Raw genomic sequence first — 25,529 nt, 5'->3', positions numbered from 1 at the left:
CACTTCAGGAATCTGATTACAGGGTTGGTTCGCATTAATTTTGTATAACCAGTTGAATAAAATTTATACCAACCTAAATCAGACTCTTTGAAGCATCTTTGGGTTGCTGTGAAGATTAAATAAGCCAATACATGTAAAGCCCTTGTCAAATAAGGCCTCATCAAATATTAATCATGTCCAATATTAAACCATGTTGCTTACTGAAAGTTATACATATATATGTAAATATTCATATAGATACAATTATGCTTACTTTTTGAGAGAGAGTGAAGAGAGGATCTTGCCATTGTAGCCCAGGATGACCTAGAGCTCATATTTAACCCAGTCTAGCCTCCACTGCTAATTTACAGGTCTGAGACGCCATGCTCAGCTATTGTTTTTAATGTATTATTTTACATAAGCCCAGAAACTTTGTATTGAATTGTATGGAGTGTTAATTATTGTTTGTTTTCAATTCATTCTTTCATGTATTTTTATTATTGTTTTGTAAAACAAAACAAAACCTTTAAAGAATCCTTTGTTTTCCAAGTACTTTCAGAGATCCACATTATTACAGCCACTTTTTATTTTATTTTATTTTTTCAGTTTGTTTGTTTCTCGTAACAGGGTTCCTCTGTGGCTTTGGAGCCTGTCCTGGAACTAGCTCTTGTAGACCAGGCTGGTCTCGAACTCACAGAGATCCTCCTACCTCTGCCACCACAGCCAGGCTTCACTCTTATTCTGGATGAAGAAATAGGGGTGGGTGCTAGTAGACCAAGGAGTTTTTCCAAATCGCACATTGCCAGAAGCAAACCTCTGTAAGGTACATCTAGAACAATTACAATCGCAAGTACTCAGTAAATGACCGAACTATTGTTTAAACTTCAGGTTTGACTAAAAGTGTCTCAAATGAGCCATTTTCTCCCGATGGAAAACGCAAGACAAGGCTCATGATCTGCAAGATAAACCAGGGGCCTAGCACATCTTGCTGGTGAGCAGCTCTCTGCCCCACGTGATTTATTTCTTCCTTTAGACAGGAGCAAGCGACTCTTCGCCGGCCAGACTTATGAGTCAAAGGTCCCTGGGCGTTTCTGCAGCGGGCCAGGCACAGCCGGTGCACCCAAACGCTCCACACGTGAACCCATCAAACAAGGCTTCCCCTGGCCCCACCTCCGCCGCTTACAGAGGACCCTGCCCAAGAGGTAAAAGAGAAGGCGGAACCGCTCCCGCACCCACCCCTCTTCGCGGCAGCAGCCAATCGCTTTGCTCCGTGCTGCACCCGCGGCTTGGGATTGGACGCGAAGAGGCCCCGGGGGCGGGAGCCGAGCGCATGGGTGGAGCGCCAGGCCCTGTCCATCACGTGCGGCCGGAGGGCTCGCCCCGCCTCCGCGCGCGCCCCGCGGCGCCGAAGGGGGCGGAGCCCGGGAGGCGCGGCGCCTGCGCGTAGTGCGGTTCCCCCAGGAGCAGCTGCCGCCGCCGCCTCCTCCTCCTCCTCCTCCGCAGCCGCCGCCGCCGTCGCCTCCGAAGCCGAAGCCGAAGCGACCTCCGCGTTCGGGAGTAGAATTCGGAATCCCTGCGCCTGCCGGGCTAACAATGAAGCAGAGTTCCAACGTGCCGGCTTTCCTCAGCAAGCTGTGGACGCTCGTGGAGGAGACCCACACCAACGAGTTCATCACCTGGAGCCAGGTACGCTCGGGTGCGGGGGCCCCGGGGGCCGCGTCCCACAGGCTGGGCCGGGCTGGCCGGGCTGGCCGGGCTCGGCGGCTCCCGCGGCCTGCGCTGCGCGTGCGGCCTCCCCCCCGCTCCCCCCTCGCGCGGACCCCCGGCTTTGTGTGAAGCCGCGAGCCGGGCCCGGCCGGCCGGCTGCGCTCGCCTCGAGCCGCCGTGGGGGAGGGGCGCCCTGGTAACGGTCCCGCCGGCCCGGGCCGCCCGCCCGGCGCTGGGAACCGGCCCCGCGGCCGCCGTTCTGCACACTCATCCCTCGTCGTCTGCTCGCCGCCGGCGCCGAGGTCGCGGGGCCGCGGGCGGGCGGGCGGGCGGGCGGGCGGGCGGGCGCGGGTCGTAGTCTGAGGAGATCGGCTCCGCGGCGGGCATCTTCTAGGGTGGTCGGGGTAAAGCGGAAAGGTGCAGGCTTGAGACTGGCACTGCATCGGCGCTAGCCAGTTATTGTTTGGAGAGCGGGCCGTTTGTTTAGTCGGCTTTTGGGAAATGGTTATTTTGGGGAGAGTGGCGGTAGGAGCGTGCTTGGTAACTTAGCGGGGAGTTAAAAAAACGAGTGGTTGGATTTCCCTGAGTAGTTAGCTGGCGGAGTGGGACGTGGTGGTGGCCTTGATCATCTTGATCCAGACTCGGCTCATAAATAAAGATGACCTTCATCGAGCCCGGTGTCTCGCCTGGTCTAAGTTATGCGTGAGATGGATGCGTTGCCTAGGTGACCCAAGGAAACCCCCCTCCCCCAGTTCCACACAAAGATTCTTTGCAGCGTGATTATTTACCTCACCAGCGCCTTTCTTTAGTGGGCGCCGTTCTTAGATCATTCTGTGAAGAGGATCGGCCGCTCACCCCGTAGTTGAGCACCTTTTCGTGGGTATTTTCATGTGTGCCGTTTTTGAGTAAGTGAAAACAGTTTAATGTGTAGCACTTGTTATGTGTGAAATAAATGATATCTCTTTGTTTCTGTGGGGTTTTTTTTTTATTGTTGTTTTTAAACTAGCTTTCAGTTTTACGTGCTTTTAACAGCGAATACCTGATATTTTGACAACCATGCCACTGAATTTTGCCCAATATTAGTGTCATTTGTTTTTTTAAACTAATCTCTAGAATTTACTTGGGTAAGTATCGTCACCAAGGTGCCCCACTCCACCCCCTGCAGGTTGTGTAGATTAAGTATTTGATGACTTTGGAACATTTGCACAAAAAAAGTGAAAATAAGAAAGGCAGCTACCAGTGTGTCCTTAAAATAAACAGATGTCTCATGCATTTCATCAGTCGGAAGGATTAAAGGTTGACAAGGCTGGATCGGTACAGACTGTTACCCAGCTGTGTTTTAGCATTAGAAATTGGACTGAAATACTTTCCCCAACAAAGCTGAGTTTATTGAACCTTTTTTAGCTTGCGCAAGGCTGTTTATCTGGACTGTCTAAAAGAACTACCCAAATATATTGATATTGGTGCTAATTAAGGAAGATTGTCTAAGTGGTAAGTCTAATAAATTCACATCAGCCAGGATATTTTAATAAATTTCTTTTGATCGGTTTGAAATGTGAATTTAAACCAATGCTTAAATATGAAGTCCTCTTGCTTCTCAATGAAACAAGCTACTTAATTATTTTTATTCATCTCATTATTAAGTCTCAGTTAATATTTTATTTCTAATACACCAATAGGATAGTCAAAATGTAAACTCAGTAGGGTATTTGTTCAAGAGACAAAATTGTTGCTTAATGTTTAATGAATCACTTAAACAGCTACAAAATGTGATGGGCTTGGTTGGAATCATATCACAGGTGTCCTGGGATAGCAATGAATGTGACCACAATACATTTGTAGATGACAGAGTCAAAGGTTGGACACCCCTGGTGGAATAATATTTGACAAGTGTCTTAGAGATCATTTCGATTAGCCCAGTTCTTTTATAGTTATTTCCAGGCCTAGGGGGGTCTACAGTGCTTATGTGTGTACAGGTAGATGAGACTCCTAATGAGATTCTCAGCCCCAAACTCGTATTGTCTGCACTATATTTTTATTTAATACAAGCTGGCACTATCTTTAGTTTTATGTCAAAGTGTTGGACTCTGCAACTAAGAAGTAGTTCTGGGTAAATGTTATCTAGAGCTAATCCTAGTTTCTTAGGACAGATTTCTCTCATTTTTGCTGTTACAGATATTTTTCTAAAATACTGAAACAGTAAAACTTTAAGCTGATGTTAGATGGAAAACTGAAATAAGTTATTTTCTCCTTTTTAAAGAATCCATCCATCCATCCATCCATCCATCCATCTATCCATACATCCATCCATCCATCATCTGTTTTCTCTGTATACCAATCAGCCCTGGCTGTCCAGGAACTCACTTTGTAGACCAGGCTGGCCTCAAAGTCTCGAAGATGTGCATCCCAAGTGTTGGTTTTATTTTTAATCATGTGTTTGTATACACATATGAGTGAAGGTACCAGTGTCAGATTTTCTAATGCTGGAGTTATGGGCCCTCATGAGCCTACCCATCAGTTGTGGGAGCCAACTTGGGGCTCTCTGAGTGCTGCGTGTGCTCTTGATACTGCTTTCTCTCCAGGCCTCCTGTGATCTGACCAGCTTTCCCTCTTGTTAGCTGTGCATGAGGCCTTCTTCAGAGAGAATATTACCATATTTAGAGGGTTCCAGTGTGGATAGATGGAAAATATTTCCTTAAAGAGGTTTTGTGGTCATTTATATTTCTGTTAGTAATTAGTGAGTTTTAAAGTTTTCTTCTGTTTATTAGCCACTTAGTTTTCCTGTTCTGTAGGAAATTTGGATTGCAAGTTTTTATCAGTATTTTTATTATTTATAGGAGTTCCTTATAATAAGTATATAATTACCTACTACTTGTGGTAATTGCATTTCTTCATCTTTAAAAGCCTTTTGAAAATTAAGATGACTTAAAGTTGAGACAGTTAAATGTAGTGGTTGGATTAAAGGAGAATTAGCAGCTTTACAATGCTGTATTTATTTTCCTTGGATCCTTTTATGTTAATATTTAATTAAAGGTCCCATGTGTTTTGATAATTTATTATTGGGATATTGGGATATTTTAATCCTATTGTAGTTTCAGATTGTCTTCTCTTTCATGTTTTATGGAAAGAAATGTGCTTTTTCTTTTCTATGTCTTAAAGTTGATGTAGAATAAACTTTTGTGGATGATTTGAAGGATTCATCTCACTGTTTTGTTTTATATTTATTTTGTTGCCCAGCATCTCTCATTAAATAATCTTTTGCTGGATGATTTATGCTACCACCTTTGTGTTGGCCTTTCTTTTTTTTGGTAAAATAACATGGCATAAAATCAACCATTTTAGCTGTGTTTAAGTGTACACTTCAATTGCTTTTTTTTTTTTAACATAACCATTATTACTGTCCAGCTCTAGAATAACTTTTATCCTTCCAAACTGAAATTATGGCTAGGATTTCTATTGCTTTGATGAAATACCATGACCAAGGCAACTCACAGAAGAGTCTATTTGAGACGTACAGTTCAGAAAGTGAGTCCATGACCATCAGGATGAGGGGCATATGCAGGCACACAGGATGGCACTGGGATAATAACTAGGGGTTTACATCTCATCCACAAGCAAGGGGCCGGCAGCGAGAGCTAGCTGGAAACAACTGCTGTAGGCTTCTAAAGCATCAAAAGCAGCCCCCTCACACACACCTCCTCCAACAAGGCCACACCTCTAGTCCTTCCCAAACTGGTCTACAAACGGGGGACCAATCATTCAAATATGTAAGCCTATGGTGGCCACTTTTATTCCAACCACTACAAAGTGCCTGCCTATTAGACAGTAACTATCACCTCTCAATCCTGAATAACCCATACCCCCATTCTACATTTAACCTTTAAGAAAATGGCTTTTAAAAATGCCTTCATATAGTATTTATTGCTCTAGGACCCTCTTAGTTCACATTGCCTAATGTCCTTAGGGTTCATTTATTTTGTAACACATGTCAAATTCTATTTGAAAAAAATGAGTAATATTTCTTTGTGTTTCTATACCACATTTTGTTCATCCATTGTTCAATGGTGAACATTTAAGTTGCTTTCACTTTTTGGCTTTTGTGACATATTACAGGGATCATGTGGTATTGATATTTCTTCATTTTTTTTTTTTTTTTTTTTTTAGTTTTGGGGTGTTTATATAGAGTAGGGATAATTGGCTCTTGGTAAGTCTGTCTTTAGTTTTTGTGTTTTGTTTGTTTTTGAGCAACTGCTGTACTATATTCTACAACACTGCACTATCGTTTGTTCACCAGCAATTCATAATGATTCAGATTCCTCCACACCTTTAGCACGTTTTAGGGTTGATGAAAGCCATTCTAAGTTGCTGGGAAATAATATCTTATTGCTTCTCTTTCGTTTTCCTAATAATTTGTGAATATTGAGAATCTTTCATGTGCTTATTGGCAATTAAGCACCTTTGGAAAAATGATAATCAGATTTCTTACTTATTTTTAATAGACTTTGTTCTTAGTTTTTAATATATGTCACATCTGATTTACAGATCTGCTTTACCATTCTGTGAGACCCTTTCACTCTTGTTATTCAATATGCAAATTTTTTTAACTTAATATGGTCCCATTTTTCTGATTTTGCTTATGTTACCAGTATTTCAGTATTGTATTCAAGAAATCATTTCCAAATCCAAAGTCATGAAATTTTTTGTGTATGCATATGTGCATACATGTGTGTGTGTCCATGTCCCAGAACACACAGATCAGCCTGCCTCTGCCTCCTGAGCGCTGAAATTAATGGTGTGCACTATTACTGTCTGACAAGATTGAGATCTTTGATGCTAATCTGTTTAGGTTTTTAAATCTATTTTGAGTAATTTTGTACATGGTATCAGGAAAGAGTTTATCTGTATTGTTTTACATATGAGTATCTTATTTTCTCAATACTAATCCAGAAGCGAGCCCTTTCTGATCGTGACAGTGGTACAGCCTTGTCTGGGCTGCAGAGTGAATTGTAAGCCAGCCTGAGCAACTAATGAGCCTCTGTCTCAGAAACTCGGGCTGGAGAGATGGCTCACTCAGTAATTAAGAGCTCTTGTCCTTGCACGGGACTTAGGTTTGGGTCCTAGTACTCACATGCTGTAACTCACTCACTTCCAGGGGACCTGAAGCATCCTTTTCATCCCCATGAACACAGGCATATTTGTGTACGTACAGATACAGGCGAAACACTGACGTAAATACCATTAAATAATAACTCTTTGTAGAAAGTAAAAAGGTGTCTGGAGCTATAGTTCGGTCTTTAAGTGCTTGCCTAGCTCTAAATTCAGGCCCCAGTATCACATCCTATTCAATTAGTTAATATTGTAACCAGAATTCTTTCTAAATTCTTGTATAGTTTTTCAGTATAATATACTAAAATGTAGTTACGTATGTTATGAATGGTGACAATATAGTGATTTCTCAATTTTTGTCTGTTTACATTAACTTTAAAATAACTTAGTAGTACTGTCTACATATTAGGTTTTTTGCTTACCGAGTAGAAATTATTTCATCACAGAGTATGATGCAGCTTTTGGGTTGATGGTGACACCTAAAATGTTTTTGTAGTTTGACTTGTAGGATTTTTTTTCTCCTTTATCAGAAATACAATGTTGCTTTGAAGATATCCAGATAGGTTTACCAGAGCTGGTTGAGATTCACATGCACAATAACTTTGTGAAAGGACCTTAGTTAATTGACATTTCTGAGCTTTTTTTTGTTTTGTCTTTTAGAATGGGCAAAGTTTTCTGGTCTTGGATGAGCAGAGATTTGCAAAAGAAATTCTTCCCAAGTACTTCAAACACAATAACATGGCCAGCTTTGTGAGACAACTAAATATGTGTGAGTATGACCAGTGGTTTGCTTGTAGTTATTAACGACCACTGATTAAGCCAGTTTTTGTCATTAAAATAATCAAGGTATGTTTCCATATAAGCTTTTAATATATGAGTTGTTTAATTTTAGTCATGTAAATTTGAATCTTTGTCAGATGGCTTCCGTAAAGTAGTGCATATCGACTCCGGAATTATAAAACAGGAAAGAGATGGCCCTGTTGAATTTCAGCATCCTTACTTCAAACAAGGCCAGGATGACTTGTTGGAGAACATTAAACGGAAGGTGAGCAGCTGCTGGTACATTAATTAGGTTATAGACACGAGGCACAGCTGTTTGATTAAGCTGCTGGATTGAAGAGTATACAGAAAAGGCTGGGTGTGGTGGTATACAACTGTAATCCCAGCACTTGGGAGGCAGAGGCAGGAGAATTTCTGTAATTTGAGTCCGCTTGAACTAAATAAAGAGTTCCAGGCCAGCCTGGATTATAGAGTGAGACCCTGTCTCAGTAACCCCCAATAATAACAGATATAGAAATAATGAAAATGAATGTGCAGAAATACAGGGAGATTCCTTATAGAGATGAACTAGACTAATAAATCTTTGATTAATTGTTCATCTGTTTCCACCACTTATTCAGAGCTCAACTGTGCTGAGAGTACAGTCTTCATTTTACAAAGGAAGGAAAATTCTCACATGTTCTGATAGAGGGTAGAGTTACCCAGTGTAGTGGAAAGGCTTACCCTTAAATTTGCAAAGCAAACAACAACAAAACAAAACTATCGTCTGCTAGAATGAGCTGTCTTTACTAAATCCATAAAAGGTATGTAGAAAAGAAATAGTGGGGATATAGATGGTCCAGTGGTAGAACACTTCTAACACCTTAAGACCTGGCTTCAATTCCTGTCAGTCAAAGGTGGGAGGTTGTGGTTAAAAGGAGCAGGGAAATCCCTGTAGTCCAATGGCTACTATATTGGAGTCTGACTACTCTAACATGTATAAGGCCTTGAAGTTCAGTCCTAAGGACTAGGAATAAAAACAAAAGGTGAAGAGGTGTAAGAAAATTATTTACCATGCAGCTGTATTACTGCATAATTTTAATTAATGTGGAATATGACAACAAAGAGGCTTGAAAATGAAAGGAAAGATCCTCATATTCCTGCTCATCCTTTTATGAGATGGTTTTCTCCTAAGTAGGTTAGGGAACGGGGGAAAATAGTGATTGACCCTTGCTTTCTTTTGTATTGAGCTATGACATTTATTCTTGCTCTAGAATTTATCTAGAATCTTGTAACCACATCTCACTTTTTAAATAGGATACAGAGACTTCTCATGATAGGAAGTTATGAATTACAATCATGGGGGCTTAGTATGTATTTAATTTTCTAAATTTTTATTTTGGAAGGTTTCATCTTCAAAACCAGAGGAAAATAAAATTCGTCAGGAAGATTTAACAAAAATTATAAATAGTGCTCAGAAGGTTCAGATAAAACAAGAAACTATTGAATCCAGACTTTCAGAGTTGAAAAGGTAAAATATTATTTCCAAATTATAACACTAATATTATGGTGGTTGGGCTGTGTGTGTTGGAGTTTGGAGAGTGTCTGGTATTTTATTTTAAGTAATCCTCAATAGTCAAGATCAAAGATCTTTTTGTTTTCTCTTTTAGTTCCCTTTACTTTGAGTTTGTAGCTATAGACTTTGTCCTAATAACAGGTTTTAATTAAGGTTGTCAAAAGAATATATAATGTTGCCATACAGCTGGTTTTGTTTATGAAATGGTAGATCTTTAAGATAATGTAGTAAATACTGTTCTACAGAGATAGGTTTCAGACATAAATGAGGGCACACATTAGGAATCGTAACTGGTTGATAGTGTAGTAAAATACAGTTGTACATAGATTAGTTTTCATATGGTCTTCATATATAAACAACTTTCTTAAAATGTATGTCTTACTGTGGCCTTCCTATTAGGAGAAAGTAGGTCATGGGAAATACACACACACACACACACACACACACACACACACACGTTGCCCTACTTAATACTGCACATAGACCCAGGAGAGGGTTACACAAACCTCTTATCAAAACATGACATTATTTAGTGGCTTTTTTCTTATCTAGCACACTATTAGCTTGTATGTAGAGTAGGTGTGTTTTATTCTTACATATCTGAGGTATTCCCATAATAACAAGAGCCTGAGAGTATAACTGCACATTCTATCTTACATTTTTGCTGGTAGTTGTTCCTAACTCAAATGTTTCCATGAAGAGTGACTTTGGACTTTGATTCCTTGTTTGAATAAGCCTTAAACTTTCCAATTTTGCTTATATTATCTAACTAGTTGTGCTGTTTGCCCTGATTGTCTTCTGCTAGTAGCATCCTTTAAGCTATTCAAATTTGATCCTTTAATTATTCTTTAACTTAGAGGTAACCATCTTCTCCTTCAGTAAACAGCAACATCTTAAAATTTGATTTTGAAAACATACATTGCTAATTTAGTAAGTATTAAAAACAATTTCATTTTTTGAAATCTCTATGTGAATCTGCCCTTTTTGTTATAATAGTACAGATAACTTGAGGAAAATGACTTTTGAGAGATTATAGAAGTAATGATAGTTGGATTATAATTTATACTTTATTAGCTCAGCAATATTTAATAACTACAGTTTCTGTTTTACAAAGTCAAGTAAGAAGGGAAAGGAATTATAGCTATTGGTGAAGTTGTTGGACTCCGTTTTTAAAAACACCTTAGAGGTGTTTCTTGCTTCTTTAGAGGGTTTGAGACAGATCTTTGGCTAGCTTTAGGGCATAATAGACTTTAAATTTACTTTTTAATAGTTGCATAATCATCTCTATGCTATTGGGCAAAGTTTCTTCATCTATACAGCAAGATCCTGATTCTTCTCTTGGCAGTGTTATGGAAGTTTAAGTGATTCATACATGTAAGATGCTAAGCATAGTGCCTGGAGCACATCATGTGCTGGTCAGTGTCCCTTTCCTTTGTTTTGAAGCAATTACAAAGAATCTGAATATTCTTCTATCCTGCCTAAACTTAGTTTATTTTTAAGCAAAAAGTACCAAGTCCAGTTATCAAAAGGAATACATTACCTGGTACTATATACATGCAAGTATGTATCTTAAGGCTTTTAACAAGTATTGCTGTGACTAGTAGATAATACAGTTGAAAAGAAATAATTATAGCATAGGAGAAGCATAGTTATCTAGTATTTGTTGATTTGATAATGTCTCACTGTATAGCTTAAGCTAGTCTTGAATCTGTAGTTCTCCTACCCCTGGCCTGCCTAGCCTCACCCCTGAGTTGTGAAGTTCTCTGGCTCTTATGATTAAAAGATATTGTGGCTTGGTCTTCTGACCAGATTTTCCTTGTTTGGGTTTTTAACTACATTTTCATACAGTGAAAATGAGTCCCTTTGGAAGGAGGTGTCAGAATTAAGAGCGAAGCACGCCCAGCAGCAGCAAGTCATTAGGAAGGTAAGAAGCCTGCTGGCCCTCGCAGTGCCCTGCATTTGCTCCGTGGGTAGACAGTTTTATTGTTGTGGACTATGTTGTTGTTGCTGCTGTTTACTCTTGATTGGCATAGTTAATTTTTAAGTCACTTGGTCAGATTGGGAGTTCAGCTGTGTTTTTCCAGGGTGTGCTATATTTGGGTTTAGTATAAAAGTAATTTAAAAAGTTATAAAATAAATTCAAAATATGGAGTTGAAAATTAATGGAAGAATTAGAATCTGTCCATAATATTGTGTGCCCTTGTCATTTAATCTTTACATTACAACTTCCATTTGCTATTAAGGAAAGAAACATGAGAGTAATTAAGGTTTCTATTTTTTGCTTATGAGTAAACTGGACTCATGGCAACAGGTTCTTTTGAGGCGAGGGGAGGGGAGAGATGAATCTTGTTCTTGCTCGAAAAGGCACTTGAGCTAAAAATAAGCTTCTGAGTGACAGGATTTGGATCTAATGAACCAGGCGTACAGCGATGATGAATAACAGTTGTCACATTTGGCCTATGATCAAAATAGTGCACTAGTTTTGTAAAATAAAATAGCATATTAAGGTTAAACATAATTGAATTCAATTCTTGGTGTTTCAAATATGTATAGTTTTAAAACTTCTGTAGTTCTATTGCATAGCCCTGTTAAGGGTGGCTGAGTTAACAATAACAGGTGTTTTTAATTTTGTACTTGATGAAAAGATGTGTTACTCTTTTTCACAAAACAGCATTTCAGTTAAATATTAGCTGTTTAATCTGCATTTTTTTCCAAAAGCAAAGATAATTGGTGAAATAGTTCACAGCACTTCAATTTTTACTTTTTCTGCTCAACTTTGAAGTTTGAATATGCTAGTTGAATATGCTAGACTCAGTTGTTATAGCCTTTGTAAATCATGTTAAATTTCATAAAGCATATTGAAATCTACAGAGCTGAAACAGTCCTCCAACCACTTTGGCCTTTATTCCAACACTGTGCTACTGCATTTCATTGTCTCCTGTCTTTACTTGGCATCTTTAGGTAGGAAGTTGACAATGAAATTTCAAGTCATACCCTAAGCCAAACTGGTCAAATGTTACCTAGAAGTCTAAACATTTGGTTAATGCATTCATTGTTGGATCCCATCAGAATTCAGATTGAATATTTCTGTAGTGAGGTTGAAAACTTAAAGATCTAAGAAGATAATAGAATAGTACTGCTGGCTCAGGCCTTAATTGAAGAAACAAGCTTATAAAATAAGGTTTGTTTGTCTATCCATTTAATAGTTTTCCCTCTAAATTTAATCAGATAATTTAAAATTTACTGTCTGTTAATCAGGAAAGCTTAGATGGATGTATCACAATAGTAATATTTATAAAACTGCCAAGTACTGTCTTTCCAACCTTAAAGTTTATGATCTATTCTGAGTTTTGCCTCTAATTATATAACCTTTGTTGGGAAAATGTTACCTATCAAGCATCAGTTTGCTTTCTTTGCATCACACTTCAGTCTTCCTGAAAAATCAGCAAATCTCAAATGTTAATTTGTGAGATATTACAATGACTTGGCATTAGTTGGTGTGTGTTTAAAATCATTTATTGAGAACACTGCATGAGGGCAGAAGGCTGATTTGATTTAATGTGGACAGAATCTGATGAAAGAATTTTATTTACGTTTCCTCTCAGATTGTCCAGTTTATTGTTACATTGGTTCAGAATAATCAGCTTGTGAGTTTAAAACGTAAAAGGTAAGTTTTGGGTATGTTTTGAGTTTTGACTTAAAAGCATTGTAGTGTTTGATCATGAATACCTGTGCTTGCTGAGTATATGTTTGCTACCAAAGCACAGCTCCTCCTTGTAATGTTAGCGCTTCAGCTTCAAGAGCAATCTTGTCAGGATAAGGACCCTAACCACAGTGCTTAGCAGAGTAGAAATATGTGAAGTTGTAATTTTTTTCACATTTTAGAATGTTTACATATATTTGAGGTAACGGATAGCAATTATGTCTGAACTCAATTTATTTATGCATTAGGCATAATTCATACATGCATGTAGTCAGAAAGTAATATCTTTAATAATGTTGTAAATGAGGTAGTTTATGTGTCAAGCAGCTAAAAGGACTGGGAAGAGTTTTATGTTGATGTCCTTAATTGACCATGGCCAATCACATAAATATAGGTGACTTTTCCACTTATGCCCTATTAATGCTCAAAAGTTTATTTATTGTGGAGATATGTAGCCTATTTATCATACGTGCCCAGCTTCATGTGATTTTTTTTTTTTTTCCATTCATATTAACAGTTTAAAGTAGCATTAGGGGTCCCCAGTGAGGAGAATTCTTTAAAAATAGGTCATTTGTTGTAAGGAAGGGAGAGAGTCAAATATTATTTGGTTCTTTTGACTGTAGTTGACCCGGTCTTTTAAAATCTTAATAATGGGTTGTACTACTTATCGCTAATGCCATTGTTACACCTAAACCAGAATAATTGACAAAAGGCATAGATAGAAGGAGAAAAAGATGACATATAAGGCTAAGATTTTGGCAGCTCATTAATTGTGACTTTTAATTCTACTGCCTGTTATTCTGTGATACCACTTTTAAAAAACTAAGTAGATATTGTAAGGAATTCAGTAGTCATTCAAGAATTATTTTCTTTGAAGGTTTCTGTTCACTATTGAAGTATGCTTGAGGTGTTGTGAGTAAATTATTAGAAATTATTATTAGATTACTTTTTCTCCTTTGGAAACACATAAACATTGTTCTTACAGGCCTCTACTTCTAAACACTAATGGAGCTCAAAAGAAGAATCTATTTCAGCACATAAAAGAGCCAACTGATAATCACCACCATAAAGTAAATTTTAATGTATTTTATGTTTATTGTCTCAAACTAAATTTTATTATGGCAGTGTTTCATGCAGTCAAAGACGTTTGGTGAATGAGAATGTAAGTGCTCACTCCCCAGCTCTATTAAATCATGACATTTTCATTATTTGCTTTCATTATTAGAGTATTAGTATTTTAAGAAACACGAATACGTCAGTACAAATAGTTGTTTATTTCCAAGCTTGTATTTTTCCAGTATTTGTTATTGCCATGGGTATTTTGTGTGTATATGTCTGGGGGGGGGGGGAGGATTCGGGAATGCTATTATTTTGCATATATCCAGATTACATATAGATGACGTTATTTAGATGCACATTCTGCAGTGTGACTTCCGCTTTGGTCTGAGGGATTGATTGAGCATAATCCTCTTACCTGCTAAGCTTGCAGTGTACCAGGAACCAGTTTCTCACCAGTGTGGCCTCTGTTACTTTTGGAGTTGATAAAACAAATGCACTTTGTTGTGAAGCAGTATAAATTGAGCAGTGTGATGATGTCATCGTGGTGTAATATGATTGTGGGATTTCCTGCTGCTTATTTTCTTTTCATCTTCTATTACAAGCATGTACTCAACTTGGTGCTTTTCTCTAGCAATTCCAAATGTTTTTGTGTCCTTGTGTTTTTTCTATAGACATATCTAATTAGAGATTATAAACAAGTCTAAGCTTCTTTATGATACTGCTTTCTTACTGCTAGTCCTTTTTTCTTTTTTCATAGTGCTAGAGATCAAAGCTCTAGTGCAGCAAGGCAGATGCTGTACCACTGAATTACTGTTGTTATTTTAATGTTAGAATATGTAAATATTACATCAAATTTACTATGAAATGTTGAGGTTTTATTTATCTATTTATCTTTTATTTTGGCTGCTCTGAGACAAAGCACAGTTAACTTAATATCAGAGTATTCATCCCACTTCTCTTGCTAAACCAAGCAGATGTCGTTTGGTGTTTGGATTGAATGCTTATATAATAGATGAGTGTTTGTTTTTGTTTGGTTGTTTGTTTTAGTTTAATTGAAATTTATACATTTTTAAAGTGTTTCAGATATATTGGATTTTTAAATTAGAATTTATATATTTTAAAGCTCTTTACATCTTTTACCTGTGTCATCTAGTTTTAAAACTTTAAAATTTTTTACATTATAATAATACTTTTAGAGAATGAATTTCTTAATGTAACTGACTCGAGTGTACCTACACAGTTTTTCTTTTTCTTTTGGTGGTACTAGGGGTTGAACCTAGGGACCTATGCTTGTTAGGCAAGTATTGTACTACTGAGGTATATCCCCAGCTTTTTTTTTTTTTTTTTCCATTTTGTGATAGGATCTCACCAAGCTATCTAGGCTGCTGTTGAACTCTGTAGCTCAGGCAGGCCTTGAACTCAGAATTTTTCTGTCTCAGCCACCTGAGTAAGTAGTTGGGATAAATCACACTACCTGTGTACTACCTGCATCTTAACATTAAAAAGAACAAGGTGTTGGTAAAGCGGCCAAAGTGACCTTTAACTATGGAATTGTTGCAAGTTCTGTGTATGTATCTCTTAGTGAAGCTATTTAACAAGTAAGAAATAAAGCCTGTGTAGACACAGGAGGTTCAGATAGAGCAGTCACTGTCAGCGCAGTGGCTGTGTGATTCTGCTTGGAATTTCTGAAAGTCTAGAACTTGTTCACTGTGTTTTAAGAGTCCTTTAGAATTTAAAGCTTTCCATAGAAACATGCCTTTGGCATTTCATCTTCAGAGTCTTACAATAAAGTAATTTGTTAAGTAGAATTTGGGTATATTCTTCATAGCTTTAAAAAATAGTCTTATATCTCATTACTGTGTGCAAATAGGATGTGTCCAGCTTATTTATTTAATCACATCCTTTGTGTATTAGTCTATATGATTTTATTTTCTCCTCATTCTTTAGGTTCCACATAGTAGGACGGAAGGTTTAAAGTCAAGAGAGCGGATTTCAGATGACATAATTATTTATGATGTTACTGATGATAATGCAGATGAAGAAAATATTCCAGTTATTCCAGAAACTAATGATGATGTTGTGTCTGATCCCAAGTAAGGAATTGTGAAATAATATTTGGGGAAATTTTCATCATTGTTCTTACCAAATAATTAAATTAATAACCCTGGTTCTTTGAAAAACTATTTTTTTTTCATATTTAAAGAACTAATCTTTTGTCATATTTGGAGTATTGAACCAGAAAACCCCTACCACCAAACAAAAAACAATGAAAATAGATGGTTTTTATTTGAAGTTAAACCTTTTCCCTTGATTTTGTGGTTTTCTAGTTTATAGATTGTCAAAATTTGGCTTAAGTCCCTTACTCCAGGAAAGGAAGCCCTTTGTGAATTCCACTGGTGAATGGAGGTAAATTTGCCCTGTCTAGAATTGTAATTTTTTTCTCACATTGCTGCTATAGCTGCAGCCAGTACCCTGACATTGTAATTGTTGAAGATGACAACGAAGATGAGTATGCTCCTGTCATTCAGAGTGGAGATCAGAATGAACTAGCCAGAGAGTCATTGAGTTTGGGAAGTGCTGGTGGCAGCCCCCTCACATCTAATGCTGTGCGGCTAAATGGCCCATCCACCCTGACCTCTGAGGATCCTGTGACCATGATGGATTCCATTTTGAATGACAACATTAACCTCTTGGGAAAGTGAGTGTTCATCTAGATGTATTTAATTACTTTTTAGTATTCAGTGCAATAATGAACCTGAAGTAGATATTGAATTTCTATAAATTCAAAGTAATAATGATAGCTGATACTGACCCTGTCTTGTCTCTTTTTCTTTTGATCTAAGTTGAACTCTAGTCAAAGAGGATTTAATTGTCCTGTGAGTAGTCTTGGAACTTTATTGAGCAATTCTTTAGATTTTTTTTAAAAATTAAATTATGGTTGTAACTGTAAGGTGTTCGTGCTTTTAACTGTACCTATTCAGTATACTAGTAGTTTCTATTAAGGGACACATTTTGTTAAAAGTATAGTAATTTATAGTATAGAAGTAATCAATTTAAATACTAGGAGTATTAGAGTAATGAGAAAATAGAGAAGAAAAGGGAAAAGCACATCTGTGTGGCAGCACATCTTTTCTGAACATCCTAAATTTGGGTAAAAGGTCTGAGATTGTCAGTTTTCAGAAATTCCAGACCTTAAATGTGATGTCTTCAGAACTACCCTAATTCTGTAGCGCTAGATCATCAGCAGTGATTTGAAATGTAAGAATGAGAATATTTAATAAATATGAATTTTTTTTTCTTTAGAGTTGAGCTGTTGGATTATCTTGATAGCATTGATTGCAGTTTAGAGGACTTCCAAGCCATGCTCTCGGGAAGACAATTTAGTATAGACCCAGATCTTCTGGTTGATGTAGGTATTTTGGATAATCTTTATTATACTGGTAGCTTGTGTGTGTTTACATATATATATATATAGATATATAATCTTAAAATCAATACTTTGTTGTATTCTACACTTTGTTCATTTTACTTTCTTAATTAAGATTTTATTAGGAATTGTAAACCAGCAGATTCAGGACTTTGATGTGTGATTACTGTCTGCCTGTGAGGAGCAGTTGCTCTCTGTAATAACATACCATTCTTTTCAACATTGCCACCTCTAAATGCAGCTTTTGTCTGGACTTGTTGCTGTGTGTTACTGTGTGTATATTTTATTCTAGAATAAATTGTCACTGAATAAAGATCTTTAAAATTTATTAATGAATTACTTAGTCAGGGAATATCAGAGATACTTCTTAATACTTCGAATACTTGGGGAATTAACATGTTCTAGTAAAATTCCATTCATTATATTTGCTGTATTTGTATGTCTTGACTCTGATGCCCTAGTCCGGTCTTTGTCACATCTGTGTGAATTTAACTCCAGTTGTGTCTGGACTGAACACTTTTTCTCTGATCTCGGGCCCTGGGCACCGTTTTCACCCGTTTTGCTTTCATGTGCTAACCCTATGCAGAGCTTTCCAGATTTGCATCAGTCTTGTTCTTTCCCCTCTTTCCAAGAACTGTTTATTCCGAGAAGTGTTTTGCCTTACAGTGGACCTTCAGTTACATCAAAGAATTCCATAGTATTATCACTTTATAATGATCCCAGAAGTAATTAGTCCTTTTCTGTCTAATTTGTGGTTAATTAATCATTTGCATCTCTTCTCATGAAATTAGTCTGTCACATAGCTTAAACACCCTTCCCAAATCATCAGTACCATACAGGATTGTATTTTTTATCTCCTGGGCTGGCAGAAGATGACTTGTTTTGAATTAGACAAGTCTGAGTTCTGATACTGCTTGTTAATACTTACTGGCCTTAGAAAAGTCAACTTTCTTTTTTTAAGACAGGGTCTCATGTATACCCTAGGCTGGCCTTGAATTGGATGCATAGCTAAAGGTGATCTTGAGCTTCTGCTCTTCCTGCATCCCTCCTGAGTGATAAAATTACAGGCATGCACTATTTGACCATCTCATCCAGTTTACACCATTGTGTGATTGAACACAGATTTTCACGTATGCTACACAAGCACTACCAACGGAGTTCCATCCCCAACGTAGAAAAGTTGTCTTTGCCATTTTCATCTTTAAATAGAGCTAATTATTAACATGAAGGGCTATCGTAGGAATTACAAATAATTAAACCTACTATTAATGTTGATTTTGAGACAGGATCTCTTACAACACAGATCTGCCTTGTATCTAAGGTTCTGCTTCCCACATGCTGTAAGTTTAGATGTGTTCCACATGAGAGTCTCAGCATCTTCTCTTGTCCTAAATGTTCTGTTTCCTGATGTCTTCTACTTTGGGGCACTCAGTTTTGTATCTTTTTCTTTTTCCTTTTTTTCTATTGTCTTTCTATTCTTCCTTTATGAAGACATTTTGACATCATTCTGTTCTGAAATATATAGATGAAAGTTTTTGTCCCTCTTGGTTCCACAGCTATTTAGCCCCAAATGAACACACAGAGGTGTTTACCTGTTGGCTGATGGCCTAAGCTTCTTACTGGCTAGCTGTCTCTTAATTATTAACCCATATGTATTAATCTCAAGTATTTTCACATGGTCTTACCTTACCGGAGAAGGGTTCGGACCTGTTCCTGCCTCCTCAACTACATGATGCTCTGCCTGCTTCTCCCAGTCTGCTAGCCCTGCCTATGCTTTCTGTTGGGCTACTGGCCAATCAGTGTTTTATTCATCAGCCAATAAGAGAAACATATCTACAGAAGGACATCGTCCATCAGAAATGCATGTATTTCTGTTTCTTAATACTTTAAAATGCAAACTTGGCTCAAATTCCACTCCAGGACTTTGAGATATTCTGCTTTATCTGCCTGTTTTTAGATTTTTTTAAGTTCAATGTCAAAATTTCTTTATCCCTGAAACTATATACACGTTTATAACGTTCTTAAGTTTTACAGTAATATTAACTTTCCTGGGGTATATATATTTTTTTATCACTAGGTATTTTTTTTTTCAAAATAATATTGACAGGCTGCCCTAATTTGGATTTTAACTTATCCAAAACTTTTATCACCCATGAATTAGATTGTAGTGTCATAAATTTTAAAATCTACCTCTGGCTTGTCTTGTTCTCTGAAATAGATGGCTTTTCTTTACAAAGATTTTTGTTTTGTTTCTTGATTTTTGTTTTTTTGTTTTTGTTTGTTTTTTCCCCTTGTACCAGGGTAGGCTCAGTAGGAGGTCACTGGGCCTTAGAATTCCAGAAGTTGTGTTCTTTATATGTGAACTGGTTGCATATATTTTGTACTATCTTATCTTCTGAGAGTATGTATGAGACTCCTAAGTCAGTGAATAGGTGAAAATGGAGACAGAAACTTAACATTGCTGGCTTTACTCGGGTATCACCCTGTCTATAGGTACAAAATTGACTCAGCCTTCTCTAAGATAGCCACAGGCTGAATTAACACATCTGCCACCAAAGATTTGAGCTCTTTACCTCTTCAGCAGTCACTGGGTGATATAAGAAGAGGGGAAATAAAATGAAGAGAGAGCAGATGAATTTTTTTTTTTTTTTTTTTTTTTTTTTTTGTGACAACTAAGGTTTGATAGGAGTCTGTGTAAAGAGCATGGAAGAAGAAAACTGTGACCTCTACATTTCATTGATTGTGAACCTTTGGCTTTGGTCATTTTCATAAAATGTGAACCTAATGTCTGTTTCAGTACTCAGACTGTATTTAGGGGTCTTATTCTGGAAGGACGTGACACCGTCATCCTCTGAATGCCTCTGCACTGCTTCTTTTAAAGTCTTGTATATAACTGTTCATGTCAGAACTTGTGTTATTTGTGTTGCTCTTAACCATTTGTAGAGCATGCTCTACCGTCTTGGTGTTACTGTAGCTCAGTACTCTTGTGTCTCCCACATTCTTACCATTCTCTTAGGACTGATGATGCATAGCACCGTCTTGTGCATGCCTCTGTCTGCTTTCCTCTCCTTCTCCAAACTCCCGAGTGCTTTTCAGCTCTACTAATTGTTGTGAAACTGGGTTGTGTATGAGTATAAGTTGGCTATTTACTGTCATATTGTCTTTTAGATTGTAAGCTCCTGGAGAGCAGAAATAATGTTTTCATGGTATCAGTGATTTCTTATTTTGAAGCTAATGACTTACAAGTTGTATTTATGAATTGGCTGGACTGTGAGTATAGCTCATTGACATTATTTTGGCACTTATCAACTTCCTTTGCTGTGTGGAAAATGAGATGACGTGGTTATGTCATTTTGTCAGAGGGCTGCACTTGATATGTATGCTAGGTTTCACTGTCAGTGAGTTCTATGAATTTGTCACCTAATTAGAAGGTATTCAATGAATGCTTAGTTTCAAGATGTGGAACTTGGCGTTTGGTGCTACATATGGACAAGGAAGTTTAGGGAGAGGAAAATTAAGGACAAGAGTTGTGGGAAACTGTCTCAAATGATTTGTCCCCCTGCAAAGAAATCCTTACAACATAAAATTTCATCTAGTGCATGGCCAGCTTGCTCTGCCTTAGTTTGTTTTTCTTTCTGCTTTCTTGCTTTTCCAAACTTGTTTTAACCCGTGGAAATTTCCTAGTGTAGGATTGACATCCCTTCACTCAACATGGTGGTATAGAAATTTTTAACACACAAAACTTTTAAAATATTTTTTTAAACTTATCATCTTTTTTGTTTGGTCTTTCAGCTTTTCACTAGTTCTGTGCAGATGAATCCCACAGATTACATCAATAATACAAAAGTAAGTTTTAATTCATGTTGCTCAGGACCCATAGCTATCAAAATATGAAAAAGTCCTAGTAAACATACATGGAAAGCAGTATCACTTTCAATTACAGAAGACATTTTATATTCTTACCTATTGTGTGGGATTGAGATAGTAAAGTACTAGGTGGAAAATTAGCATTTGGTTATGGGGTTATTTTTTATTGCCCAATCTGCTGGCACATGTGGGATTCACTCTCAACATAAAATTGGCCTCTTAGTGCTGGGAAATCACTTGGCCTTGGCTTGTCCAGTATTTCTTTGAAGTAACATGATTAAAATTTCTGCATTTTATATTCTTTCCATATATAATTTCTCAGTTTTTTTTCAGTTGAAAATAACTGGTTCATGTTTCTTCTGCAAGTTCCTTAATTAAAACCAGTAACTAAAGCAAAGGCAAATTTTACTAGGTAGAAGCTAGGAACTCCAGTTGGACTTAGCAAATTGACAGGAGATTCTTAAGGGCAGTCTGTCACTGCAGATGCTTATACATCTTTGTTATTTTGTATAGCTTAATTGTCTAATTTACTCCCCATATCTAATGTGTATACTTAATTGCTAATCTTTTTTATTGATTACAAAACCAATCAAGTTCAAATTCTGGATTAGTGAAGTCAGTTAACATTCCTGTCCTTTGTAGAGATGAGACATCTCAAATAAATATGAATGACTATAGAGTTGATGAGTTAAAATTTTTCTATTGTCATGTGTAAGGAGAACACCTGGCCAGTTTTTGTACATTTTTGAAGGTTCAGCTTGGCTGACATAGAGTCTCAAAATTTTATGAAATTATAGAGTAGAAAGTTCATCATGCACTGTTTGGGTTATTGACATACGGCATGCTGTATCTGTAAACAGCAAAACCTACTAAAAATGTTTTTGGACTTTTAGGTTGTATGTCACAACTGTGAATGCTGTAATTGTAGATTAAGCAGATATGGGTAATGCATATAAGAATGTGTGAATGTGTTTTGATAGACATTTTAAAAAGCAGGCAGTAAGCAGAATTTCACTGTCGTTTACCTAGGCTTATAGTATGAATATTTTGTCAGTACACTGAGTGTTATTAAGTCACATGGTATTTTAATTTAGTGAATATGCTTTGCTGTTTATTTTAAAACTGAGTCATTGTTCTTCGATTATCTTCTTTATTCTAAAAACCACTTAGAATTTTTAGAAATATCAGTAACAGAAAATTGCATATTGCTTTCTGATCTTATGAAACATATTTAAGAATGATGTTTTATTGCAGTTCTGTGTCCAAAGTAATTGCAAATATTGGTATTTTTATCTGTTACTCTTTTGTTCATGACAACTTGTAGCATAATATTTTCTTAGTTTGGATACCTCATACTCCTTAGTGTAGCTGAGTGGCCACTACCAATGAATAAGAACTTGCATGGGGAAAAAATAAATTCATAATGTGTTTCTCAGATTAGAATATCAACAGTGGCATCCTTGGGAAGTACCTTTTTCAAGGAGTGTAAAATGTATTAACATTTATGTATTATGACTTCTGACCTTGATGATCTGTTTTTAGTTAAATTATTTGGAATGGTTTAGTTTTCATCTTAGGGTCATTGTTTTTCCTGAATCTTAGAAACTTTGATTGCTTCATTTTATTATAGCTATTAGAGGAATGTAGGAATTATACAGATGTCTGTTACGCTAAGCATACTAACGCTACATTTAGAAATGTGATGCATAGGATTACCAGAAATGACTGAGCCTCACCTGTACCTCAAGGGTGTCAGCACTGCTGACAAGATGGCTGACATCTCAGCAGCGTTGTAGATTTAAGCCCCCTATGAACTAGAAGGGAAGAAGACAACCAAAATGAAGTAAAAGAACCTAAGGAGTCACAGAAAGGACAAGAAGAAACCATCACAGTTGAGGCTTCTAAGAGCAGGGATAGTTTCACAGATGTCACCGTGTTGATCTTTGCGACTGAGTGCATTTATCTGTGCTAGCTCTTCTGGTCACATGAAGAATATTGTGCCATGCATTTCTAATCACAACTGTTTAAAATGTATATTTAGTTATGTCCTAGTATATAAAACTAGTCTGATTTATTCCCATCTTTAGTCTTTGAATTCTGTCTGTCCTGTAACTAAATGCTTTTCTTCTCTCCTACTTCGGGTACTTTATTCTGACTCTTGAGGACAAGTTTCTTAATCCAGTCTGGTTAATTCCAGTGACAGTTTCCTCTTTAGTTCATCTTTCCTGCTGTTCCTCTTTCCAGTATATTTCAGATGTGTTCATGTTATTTTATCAGTTTTTAAATTGTGATACCCTTAAGGGCTGCAAAATGCAAAACAGGTACTTCTATATAATTTATTTCTTTTAGTCTGAGAATAAGGGATTAGAAGCTACCAAAAGCAATGTCATTCAGCAAGTTTCAGAAGAGGGAAGAAAATCCAAGTCTAAACCAGGTAGGTATGCAAGTAGTCTTGATTTCCATAGATTGTTTTTTAAGAGTTTAAGTATAGAATTTAACACACACCATGGAAATATTGTCATACTAAACAGCTGGATGGGCTGGGCTCATAGCATAGCACATCCAGAGCCCTGGGTTCAGTCCTACAAGTGTAGTGTAGCACTACAGAAAACAAAACCCATGAAACAAATGAAGATGGACTGCTGCCTTGCCTTATGTGGGTGATGTCTTAAGTTTCTAGTACCATGAAACGTAAATGGTGAGGTAATGGTTTCTGTAATTTGAGTTTCCCCCCCTTATTTAACATTAAAAGATGAATTTTATAGCTAAATTGAATTGATGCTAACTTTCCTGACTTACATGTTTTAAAACTTAGTGATATAAAGTGTATAATTTCTCATTTCAGTATATAAAAGTATTTTCTGATCTTTATAGATAAACAGCTTATCCAGTATACTGCCTTTCCACTTCTTGCATTCCTCGATGGGAACTCTGCTTCTGCTATTGAACAGGGGAGTACAATAGCATCATCAGAAGTTATACCCTCCATAGATAAGCCCATAGAGGTTGATGAGCTTCTGGATAGCAACCTAGACCCAGAACCAACCCAAAGCAAGCTTGTTCGCCTGGAACCATTGACTGAAGCTGAAGCTAGTGAAGCCACACTGTTTTATTTATGTGAACTTGCTCCTGCACCTCTGGATAGTGAAATGCCACTTTTAGATAGTTAAACCCCCAAATGGACACTATATGTATATATTCATCAAAATGATGAAGTATTTATTTTAAAGTATCATTTGGTACTTTGTTTTGTAAATTACTTTTTGTTTAATCAGATACTGTGGAATAAAAGCACCTTTTGCTTTTCTCACTAACCACACTCTTTGCAAAGCTTTCAGATGTTACTCGGCTGCTTAGGTATATAAATTTTAGTGCACATTACTGGAATATCTTAAGTTGAATTCAAATGGCCATTTTCTCCAGTTGTAGTAATTTGGATTTTTTTATATGCAAATATGACCATTTAATCCCAGTGAAACTTGTTTATTTTCAATTGACTTAAAGTGTTTAGAACTAAAGGTAGAAAACTCTGGTTCTAGTTACTTTTATTAAGTATTTTTGACTTGGCTTATTTTTAAAACTGGGAACATAAAGTGCCTGTATCTTGTAATATTTCATGTCTTTGTTCAGAGAAATTCTTTTATGTTCAAAGAGATGTATTCTCGACAGAAAAGGCAAGGTGTACACGAGTAATCACTCTGAAGGGGTTCCAGCTCCACACACAGAAAGAGTTTGCAGTTAACCCTGTCCACTAGACTAGGTTAAGTATGTTTTCTGGTTTATTCCTCGTGAACCATGGTATTTAGTAAAATAAATATGATGAATGTTGAGTACTAGTATTGTTGTGTCGTCTTTGGAAGTGAAATGATTTTCCTTCACATAGAAAAGAGGCGGCTTTAAATAGTGTTGTCCATCTTTATCGCACAGAGTCACATCAGGATCTTTGTGCTTTGTCTGAAAAAATAGACTGTTGCAGTAAGGAAGGAATATGAGCTTCTAATCTTATGTATTTCAATGTTCTTTGTTTAAAAAGTATACTGACTTGTTTTTTTATGTTTCTAATAAACAACTGAGAGAAAAATCCCTCTCATTATTGCAAATAAGGTGAGAACGTTATCAGTGGATGATACCAAATGCTGACAATTTTTTGCCCTGATACAAGAGAATCAAATCAACTTGTCTCTTTCAAAAATTGGAGATACCTTAAGGACAAGGGTACTTTAAAATTTCAAGAAGTCTAGACTCAGCACCTAAATATTACATATAATTATGCAGTATTTCAATATTTTTCTGTTGGCCATATTGTGCCTCAGGTATTAGATTTTTTCTTCCATGTGGAAAATTAG

The 25,529-nt window shown here is 37.0% G+C and overlaps 1 protein-coding gene across 3 annotated transcripts; it reads left to right on the top strand.

Annotated features, from left to right (window-relative positions):
• The first annotated feature begins 1,493 nt into the window (after positions 1-1,493).
• On the top strand, positions 1,494-25,013 carry Hsf2 (heat shock transcription factor 2). 3 transcript variants are annotated; one of them, XM_051175501.1, is made up of 13 exons: positions 1,494-1,665; positions 7,453-7,561; positions 7,710-7,837; positions 8,958-9,082; positions 10,976-11,051; positions 12,733-12,794; positions 13,816-13,900; positions 15,837-15,982; positions 16,348-16,587; positions 17,193-17,298; positions 21,109-21,162; positions 23,533-23,617; positions 24,058-25,013. In XM_051175501.1, the coding sequence occupies exons 1-13, from the start codon at positions 1,573-1,575 to the stop codon at positions 24,351-24,353; spliced, it is 1,605 nt and encodes a 534-aa protein (XP_051031458.1). In that variant the 5' UTR covers positions 1,494-1,572; the 3' UTR covers positions 24,354-25,013. The 3 variants fall into 3 exon arrangements, with proteins under 3 accessions (XP_051031458.1, XP_051031459.1, XP_051031460.1); XM_051175503.1 differs by lacking the exon at positions 1,494-1,665 and adding an exon at positions 2,535-2,591; XM_051175502.1 differs by lacking the exon at positions 21,109-21,162.
• The last annotated feature ends 516 nt before the right edge of the window (positions 25,014-25,529 follow it).

Source organism: Phodopus roborovskii, unplaced genomic scaffold (assembly GCF_943737965.1).
Source record: "Phodopus roborovskii unplaced genomic scaffold, PHOROB, whole genome shotgun sequence".
In the NCBI taxonomy this organism is placed as follows: domain Eukaryota; kingdom Metazoa; phylum Chordata; class Mammalia; order Rodentia; family Cricetidae; genus Phodopus; species Phodopus roborovskii.
This window is presented reverse-complemented; position numbering and strand designations above follow the sequence as displayed.

What these genes read in the sequence shown, in the direction of transcription:
- Hsf2 (XM_051175501.1), top strand. Translation starts at nt 1,573, where the DNA reads ATGAAGCAGAGTTCCAACGTGCCGGCTTTCCTCAGCAAGCTGTGGACG. An exon ending in TGTGAGACAACTAAATATGT is followed by an intron (nt 7,562 to 7,709) that starts GTGAGTATGACC and finishes AATCTTTGTCAG; the next exon opens with ATGGCTTCCGTAAAGTAGTG. An exon ending in GATGTTGTGTCTGATCCCAA is followed by an intron (nt 15,983 to 16,347) that starts GTAAGGAATTGT and finishes TTGCTGCTATAG; the next exon opens with CTGCAGCCAGTACCCTGACA.